Here is a 9,973-nt window from a genome sequence, read left to right as displayed (position 1 = left end):
TATATAATTTAGGACCCAAATGTTATTAACATCCGTAAAGAGACCGGATTATAAACGATAATGTGTTAACAGTTACCAAACATTGATTTCCTGGTTTTAACATTAAAGAATCACAATCACTGTGAACAATGTATACATTCTACCACAAGTATGAAACAAATTTAATCAACTTTAAGACACCCTATGCGGTTCCAACTGGTTCAACAAGAGTAGTCAATATAGGTCTAAATAAAATCGCAATAACTGTTTAATTTTTATAAATTTTATTTTTTAACAAAGTGTAAGCATTACAGTTTATTTACTTAATGAATTTTAATGATATGTGTAATGAAATATCGCTCGTATATATACCCTCACATACATACACGCTCGCACAAACTATTTTTGTCTACCCTTACAAAGCTCTATACACAAATACACTGGCATCTTTACACAACGATCTTGATATTTCTCTGCACAACATTCTTATATCCTCATTTTTAAAGAAATATCAATGTTAACAGGCAACAAACGCACAAATACATCTACATAAGAAGATCTGTATATTTCGCTATATAAATTATATTACATATGAAATATATATTTTTTCTACACAAGTACGTTTTTACTTCTCACCACAAGTACCTCATTATGTTTATACACAAATAACTATACAACAACAACACATCCAAATGTCAAAACGCAATTGTCCTCGATAGCATAAATTAAAACAACAATCATGATTACTAGTCAAAGTAAAACACATGGAACGTTGTATAATATAACGCTATATCATAAGATCATTTTATATTGTAATTGACACAATCTAATGATATCAGTTTAAATATTCATATTTCAGTCAATTGTTATGATCGATAGCTGGTTTTCTTTCTCTGGGTGAGGCATTATATTCTTATGATATTTAAAATAAACCGCACATGAATATTTCATGTTGTTTCGTTTTATTGTTGAATGGAAAACAATACATAATAAATGTTTTGCATAAATTAAAATAATAAATCAAATCATTATCAGATTTTTAGCTAATTGCAAGATTTGATGAGACAAACATAATTTGATGGATGGATATTCAATGTTTGAAAGAAATAAGACATTGTTTCTTAAGCTCGGTTAATTATCATTATTGGCAGGTATCGCCCTTTTCGGCGTCGAAAATGATGTTCATTATTCAATAAGAACTAAGCTTGGTACTGGGAAGGAATAGCGCAATTTCGTTGTTTTATTTCAACAAACGTGTTGTGGTATAGACAGTTGCAAAATAAGCACATGCCCCTGTCATATGATTGAACGAAATAAAATAGCACGTGTCAGTGCAATTGGTTTACACTGTGTTTTATGCTTTTTGATGCATGCTGTTTCAAACCTTCTTCTTTCCTTGTAATTTCTGTTCCTTGTTAATACGAAAGAAATCAGAGTGAACTTTGAGTCACTCTCTCGTCGAGCCCAAGCTCTAGTTTACTTACTCGACGAGAGGAACGACGTTTGACAACAACGCACCCGCGCAGAATAGACTTCCGGTGCGATGGCATTATGGGACTGCTTAACCACCCTGTTATTTTCAGAGATCCTGACACAGGTATTTAAAATCATCTGCTTTCATCAGAATCCTCATCGTAGTCTGACAATGAATATGGATCGTGTGGCTCTGCTTGATCTGTACAAGGAACAAAATAATAAGATTATTAATTACATTTTTTACGTTATTTTATAAAATCATTGAAAAGTTTTAATATCAAAATAAATTGTCACTTTAAATAGAACTATAACAATGCAGCCGCTCATAATGGCAAGGATTGGAACTGAGTATGATACAAATGGACAACAGTGGATACTTAGAAAAAATATTTGTAATAATATAATACAGTATAAGGTCTTTGGGAGAGCACTTATTACGTTTTTAAATATTGTTGTTTTACCATTTGATGAAAAGAAATTAATGTGAATTTTGATGTCTGACCGAAATTTGCAGCATTGTAACGTTAGAGGATTTTAACGTATAACTTAAGTTTGGCGTTATAAGGCCATCGACTCAGTATTCAATATGTTTTCTACCACATCAAGTTTTGTTGATCGATAGTTGTTAATCTTCAATTTGTACTTTAAGCTATACAAAAAAAGTAATTCATTGGATAATCCATCATTGAGAATAAAATCAAAAGCTAGCTTGTCATCCTCATTACACAATGGTTAAACAGTGAGTGGTTATACCTACCCTCGGGTTATATACTTCAATGGGGATGTTGAGATTTTTTTGTTCGTTCTTACACCGTATTATAAGTCAAGTTGTTTATAGTGATTTACTTGACTTTGATAAAAATGATATTTTACTGCACTAATGATGCTTAATGTTCATACTTGTCTTACCAAGCATTGTTGCTATTCTCTTCTCTTACTAAGCATTATTGCGGTACATCTCACTATGAGCATTGGTTAAGTTTTATATCGCTTAACGTCCTGTTGTAAGCTAAGGGCATTTAAGGACGTTCAATATGAGCGATGTCATTAGAAGGTTGATGACGTCACAAATGACCATATCCAGCTAGACGTCAGAACTGACCAGAAGCATTTGCACAGTTCCTGATGTTGGGCCAAGAGGCAGAACATTTGATTCCGAGAGCATTATCGTTTGATAATTGAAACATGAACTCCATGGATGACCATGAATATTTGAACAAAGATTCGATTACTAAATTAATTATACGCTTATACGAGTCAGATTTATTTGATATTTGACAGGAGATCATTGACTTCACTCTATAACTTTGACAAGAACAATTGGTATTTCTATGTGCATGCAACAGGAAAGAGAAAACCCACCTAATTCCGAAGACATATATTGAATAAACCCTCTTTCCCAAAACTCATATTATGTCGGAAAGGAATAGCAAATCACGTTATCTTTGCCCTGGTTGTATTTTTTGTACAGTTGGCCTCTAAGAACGGGGGCCCTGAGCAAAGATAGCAATGTACTGGCCTATTAATCCTTACTTATTCTATAGTTGTGTTATTGAAGGAGAGGCTTACTATTGCTGCTCAACTCCACTATTTTGAATAAATAACAACATGATCATGAATATGGAAGTATCATTGGATGGAAAACTGTTCCAAGTTTCGTAAAACATATTTGTTAGAAAAGTTATTTTCATGTTTTTACCTTGAGTTTCCACGTTGCTGTAAATGTTCCAGCCTGCTGGCATTTGGAAATTGGTCTGAGGCTGCTGTTTTTGGTATGTTTGCGTGTTATACAAACCTCCCTCGTAGGTCGGTTGTGTGGTGTGTTCGAAATTCGTCTGGTAATTGACATCAGGCTGGACCCACCCGCCATTATTATTGTACGTACCATCTGACCAGTACTGACCGGCATTTGCATCGTAGGACGGATTCTGATTCCACGCCGTGTTCGGGTTCTCACCTTCATTCCACTGCTCGTTGAAGTTACTCTGCGGGTATTGTTGTTTCTGGTATCCATATTGCTCACCACCATTGTTGTTATTTTGTGTCGTGAATTCACCTAATTGCTGAGTGTAGTCGTAAGGTGAATATGGATTATCTTGTTGTCCTAAATGTGGATAGTCTCCATTTTGTTGATCGTTTTGTGGGTTTTGACTGATTTGTTTTACATTCCATTGCATTTCTTGCATGTGTTTACCACCGTGCTGGCCATTGTGTTGTTGTTGGTGACCTGTTTGACGGTTATGATAATGCTCCAACGTATTGCCCCCTGGTAACTGTTGTTTCGGTGACATCCAGTCTGTTGTTGGTCTTTCAGTGGTCGATCCATCGATCTGTTGTCTACTTTGCCGACCGTTGTGTTGTTCTTTACCTGTACTACGAGTCTCAGAAAAGTCCCAGTTGATGCCACCTGCGATAGCTGATGATATGGTCTCAAATCTTTTGGTGGCCTTACAGTGGTCGACGTATGCATCCGAGAGTGAAGGATAGAGCCAGCTTGATTTTTATCTGAAATCAAGCTCTGCGAAAATTCATGTGCACTTTTAATAAGATTATAAGGAAGTCCGCGATTTCCTGTGACCTGTGTCCTGTGACCTGTTTGACGGTTATCATAATGCTCCAACGTATTGCCCCCTGGTAACTGTTGTTTCGGTGACATCCAGTCTGTTGTTGGTCTTTCAGTGGTCGATCCATCGATCTGTTGTCTACTTTGCCGACCGTTGTGTTGTTCTTTACCTGTACTACGAGTCTCAGAAAAGTCCCAGTTGATGCCACCTGGCGATAGCTGATGATATGGTCTCAAGTCTTTTGGTGGCCTTACAGTGGGCGACGTATGCATCCGAGAGTGAAGGATAGAGCCAGCTTGATTTTTATCTGAAATCAAGCTCTGCGAAAATTTATGTGCACTTTTAATAATATTATAAGGCAGTCCGCGATTTCCTGCGTGCTGTCCACTCAGAGGATGCTTTTTAAGATTTGCATGAACATCAAGTTTATTCGCGAAAGGTTCTACATAATTGTTTGATGATTGTGGTATTTGTTTGATATTAAAATTCTTGCGCTCTACAAATTTCCTTTCTGGATGTAAAGATATTTGATGTTGGTCATGTTGATTATTATTGTGATGAGATTCTAAAGTAACACGCGATCCAATATGACCATGTCCATCGTAACCTTGCCAACCGTGACCTTGACCGCCCTGCCCTTCTTTAGATTTGACGTTAACACTCATTGGTAGCGGAATACTGGTACTCGTGCTTATTTTTAAATCCATGTGTTTGTAAGCAGACTGAATATCAAATAAATCAAGCGTGGTCCTAGGCTCAATACTGTTCAGACGAAGGGATGATTCTTTTGATTTAGATTTCAACTCCATGTTAGCTTTCTTTAACCATTGTTGTTCGAGGGTATACGGGTCCATAAAGTCAACTGTCCTCTGTCTGATGATGAACTCGCCATTATTTGAGGAGCCAGGATGATTCATTTGCAAGTCATGAACTTTAACAGGTTGTTTAGAAGCTTTCACATCTCCTTTTATAAAATCTGTGCTACTATTTGAAATTGTGTGCGGATGAAATGAATTGGATTTCGTCTGAACTTTATGTTGTGAATCTATATGACGTTTCATTTGCGATGTTGGTTTGATATTAACAACTAAGTTAGGTTTTTGAATTTGTTGTTCAGAAACGTCGGGTAATGACCTCATTTCCACCGGTTCACTAGGATGATAGTTCGCTTGATCTGTTACGTGCATATCCGGCTCTTGTGCTTTAATCTTATCTATCGTTTCATATTTGGGTTCTGCCTTCACTGCTTCGGTTTGTTTACTGATACTGTTCATCAATCGAAGATTCAACCCCAGTAAACTACCTACAGTTGTTGGCAAGAGCGCGTTATATCCTGTCGTCCTTTCCAAAGGAGGAAGAGTGGTAGGGGCAATTGTTTGATCCTGTAAACTGTTGAACACTTGCTCAATTTCATTCTCATTAATACGAATCGTTTTTGTTCCCATTGTTTCTGTTGGGCTCGTTTTAGCGATTTCTCCTCTTTCATGAGAAAGCTTCCTTATAGCTGTTTGCTTCGACGATTTCTTGGAAAATGTACTAGGTTGTAATTCAGTTCTCACTGTTTTATAATTTTTTGCTGGTTCCTTTTCAATTTTAAGAAAACTTAAACCGGGCAAAAATGAGGAGGATTTCGTCAAAATTTGCAGTCTATGTAAGCCGCTTGGATTTGATTTTGATTTTGATTCTGTTTCAGAAGGTGAGTTATCCTTCATACCAAGCAGAAGACTCCATAGATCATTAGCAGCAAAGACTGGAACCGTTGATGTCTTCTTGCTTTCTTTGGTAGATTTAAACAACATGGAATCTGACAATACTCTCGTTTTCGATATGCTATTGGCATGATTCCATCCAGATTTTCGGGTGTCATGCTGTGGTACCATGCTATTACATAAGACAGCTACAACAGAAATACATTTATATCATCTATACAGTAACATAAATCAATGTGGTGAAACACAGTACTCACCATTACTAATTATTTGTGTTATTTGATTAAAAATGTAATTTGTTTCACATTCAACACAAAATAATAATAATATTTTGATATCACCACCAAAGTATCTTTATGTATCCTCCCTCTTCTCATAAAAAAGAATGATTTTCCCATCGTATGCAGTACATATCTTTCAAATGGGTTAGCAGAAATCTATGAATGTATGCACGATTGAAAAAATAGTATTTACTTCCAAAGAATGAATGCATATTTTGTTTAACTCATACTTTCATCTCGGAAAAGCTATTAATATTTACACTACCCCTTTTTTTAAATGAAAAATACTTTTTTGTCAGATTCAAATATTTTTATAAAAGGTTCTGCTTTTAAACTTTCGTAATATTGAATATGTCAAAAGAAATTGTGTATCTCTTCCTAAATCCTCCAACATAATAGGGGATCCGTTTTATTTTGTTTCTTTTAGTCATTTAGTTTTTTGTGTTATTTTTCATCTTTTGCCGGAGCAAAACTCAAAAGAGCTTCAATTGAACAAAATAGGTAATGAAATATCAATAATTTTCCACATTGTTGCATATAATGTATTATTGAACTTTAAACTTTCATAGCAAACATTAACTTGCTACATTAAAAAATGGCGATACAATGACACTTTCAGTGATAAATTTAATGTCAAAAGGGTTTACTTTTTAGCATTGTAAAGAGTGCAAAAATATTCATTTTTGGTGGGGATATTCGCATGGCAATCAAATCGGTCATATTTTTATAACTTGTATAACAGGTTATGTAAATATCAGGTATCTATTTTTTTTAACACATTTCTCGATTCATGTTTGCTTTTTAAATGAATCATACTTTGTTAAATTTTAAAAAACCGTTACACTAGATAAAAAATACAATTTGAACGTGCTTAAGTCTCAGAGTAGTAAATCCTTAAGACATTGACAATGGATTAGTCAAGTTGTTTTAACTAAAGACTATACCAATAGACAAAGTATCTATAAGTGATATATTAATCAATTAATCAATATCATATTTGAATCAAATAGCGATTGTAAGAACAAAATAAGGAATCAATAGGCTGTCAGTGAAAGAATTTACAGTCAATGATGAATTTATTTTTATCATTTTGTATACCAAACAAATTTAAAATAAAACAATGATTTAGATTAAGTCATCTTCTGCGATTGAATTACTATTGTATATATCCTATATCAATGAATTAAAGGGTTTATTACGACTCACCTTGCTGGAACAGAAGCAGAGACACGAGATAAAGTACCACAGCTGCCATGCTGAGTATTCTACAGATCCGTGATACGTGCTTCTGTGTGAACACATCAAATTGAAATGTTAATGGTCTGGTGGGAGCAGTGTTTTTATTGAAGCTATCAATCGTGCGGCTGATGAATCGACGCACCTTAATGAAGCAGGTTGATGAGTCACCTTGTCACCAGCACAGGTATTTCATATAGGTAAATCAAGGTGAAATCCGAACAGATTTTCCTGACCTTTGTCAGACTAATAAGATACCTTCATTTCATTCAAAATGCAAACATGAATAATCAAAAATTATCTTCACAAGCTTTATCTTTTGTACCCACAAAGAAATGTGTTTAATGGTATTTAATTCTGAAAGAACGACAGTTTTAAACTAACCAACATTTGACACCATTGATTCATCATTGAAAGGCCGGTATTTTTTTTTAATCTGATATCGAAAGCATTTTGATAATATTTTTTTAAAAAAACCAAAAAAACAAAAACCTCAACAAGAAATAAAAAATTTCAATGAGTGTTTAATTCCTTATTTCAACAATTTGCTAAATTATAAATGAACTCATACAAATAAGATTTTAGAAGTGTAAATACAGTTATAATACATTATGAAAAGATATAATATGGTATGCTTTCTGGTCATACATGTACATAAGCATTAATGGCACTACAGTTGTACAATTGTTTAACATCAAACCAATTAAAATGACACCCTCATAAAAATGAGGCGATCAACCGATACATTTTATTTGTAAGAACGTGTCTCAATTACCTTTTATAACATCTTAATATACCTCATTTATTGCTATATATGTTCATATGTTTGCCTGTGAACTGCTTCATTTTTATTTTATTTTTATAGTTTTTAACGTTCATGCAATTTTCTTTTTGTATCGAAGTCATGATACTCGTGTTTTTTTTCAATCTGCTCGAAACTGGTCATATTATTTAATATAACTTAATTAATAACATTTACACACGTAAAATGTAATCAGTTTTCCGTTACTAATGAGACGTCACTGTATTTATGTATTAAACAACTACATGATAGGACAATTTTCTTGTTTTAAAATGGGATATACAACCGTAACGAATTGTTATTCTTTTGTATGATAGATTTATATATCATAATCCATGTCAATTGAAGTGGGCATACTGTATATCACATGAAATTTGTTGTATTAGTAATTTTTTGATGCAAAACTACATCTAATCATTATGATCGTGATTATCCAACACACAAAGCACTTCCTCAAACAGTACTTCAAATTACAACGTTAGCTAAAAGATCTGTGACTTTTCATTTGGCCATATCTATTGAAAACATCTTTTATAGTTCCAGGTGTTTTTCTTAATGATCGCCATGAATGCTTTTGCTACAAGAGTTAGTTAATTATCATTCATCTTATTCATATATTACAATAAATGTTACATGTATACATCATTAGTTGTATAAATGCTATTTCATATTCAGAAACGCCCTAATTTCCTTAAGATCAAGCATGAAGTTAGTTGCTTATTGGTACTAGCGGTACACTTGTAAGTGTGCATTAGAAACCGTTTTACAGCATGACTACAGTTTTGATATTTTGTTTCTGAAAAGAAAACCATACCTAACGGAACTTTTTTGAAAAAATACTATAGATGAAATAAACAAAACATAATCAATAACAATATTCTTAATGTAAAAACTAGTGCTAGACCAGGATTCGAATCCTGCACTTTGCGAATTGTTATAGATTCGCTCTAACCGCCTGAGCAACTTGGACAACGGAGTATCCTAATCAAATTTTGCTGCAGTTATGTCCAAAGCAGAGGTTACTGAAGATACGAATAAGCAGAGTGCAGTGGGACAGGGTTTCTAAACAGCAAAGTATTATCATGCCTATACATTTTATTATACCAGTATATCAATCTGATCGCGCTCCAAACATAGCTTATTAAATCAAAACCAGTTGAAAACAATGTGGAATTTTGTCTTCGTTGATGTATCAAATAATGTCTCATATTTTAGCGTTAATTAAGTGAACGCAGGGTTATTACATTTTAACTTTTCGCTGATTCATTACATACCTGTTTGTAATTAATGATATGAGATGTAAATGTCATTAGGATTAATGATACTCGTAAAGGAACATTTACAGAACACATGTACAGACTGAATTCAAGAATAAAAAAACATCGCATTAACATTATCAAATATATATCTTCGCATAAAGTATCAAATTCAATGCATCAATCATCGCATGTTACAAGTACACAGTGTGGTTATTGTGTAATCGTTATTGATGTGTACATCAATGAAACAATAAGATTTTTGATAATGATCAAGTGTTTTATTAAAATAAATACACACACTAACATTCTCCCTAAAACTGATAACTAATAATTGATAAATGGATATTAAAACATAAATATACAATATTCCAAATCAAAGTGACGTTCTAATTAGTAAATTATAGTGTCAGCAAAGTGCTAAACACCAACCAATCAATCAAAAAATCATATACAGCAACGAATATTTTAAACACTGAAAGATACTAGAAAGAATGATTATTTTTAACGAGATAGTTTCTGACATATAAATGGAAATCAAACATCAAAGTGATAAAAACTGTAAATGTTATATACATATAGTTTACAACATATAGTATATTTACTCTTTAAAGTACTGCAAGATAAAATATTTAAAAACAGTTATTACTTATGAAATATGCTGCTATTA

At 33.4% G+C, this 9,973-nt stretch overlaps 1 protein-coding gene across 1 annotated transcript; it reads right to left on the bottom strand.

Moving 5' to 3' along the window:
* Nucleotides 1-246: 246 nt before the first annotated feature.
* Nucleotides 247-7,339, bottom strand: LOC110461845. The gene is made up of 3 exons (XM_021515555.1): nucleotides 7,216-7,339; nucleotides 3,155-5,916; nucleotides 247-1,654 (listed from the first exon to the last, which is right to left on the bottom strand). Exons 1-2 carry the CDS (start codon nucleotides 7,262-7,264, stop codon nucleotides 3,617-3,619), a joined length of 2,349 nt encoding a protein of 782 aa, XP_021371230.1. The 5' UTR covers nucleotides 7,265-7,339; the 3' UTR covers nucleotides 247-1,654; nucleotides 3,155-3,616.
* Between the last annotated feature and the right edge of the window lie 2,634 nt (nucleotides 7,340-9,973).

Source organism: Mizuhopecten yessoensis, unplaced genomic scaffold (genome assembly GCF_002113885.1).
Source record: "Mizuhopecten yessoensis strain PY_sf001 unplaced genomic scaffold, ASM211388v2 scaffold1407, whole genome shotgun sequence".
Taxonomy (NCBI): domain Eukaryota; kingdom Metazoa; phylum Mollusca; class Bivalvia; order Pectinida; family Pectinidae; genus Mizuhopecten; species Mizuhopecten yessoensis.
The sequence above is the reverse complement of the archived record's forward strand: the minus strand, read 5'-3'. Positions and strand labels throughout refer to the sequence as shown.

Coding starts and splice junctions, on each gene's coding strand:
- LOC110461845 (XM_021515555.1), bottom strand. CDS start 7,264: ATGGCAGCTGTGGTACTTTATCTCGTGTCTCTGCTTCTGTTCCAGCAA. Junction 5,917..7,215: donor TCTGCTTCTGTTCCAGCAAG/GTGAGTCGTAAT, acceptor TTTCTGTTGTAG/CTGTCTTATGTAATAGCATG.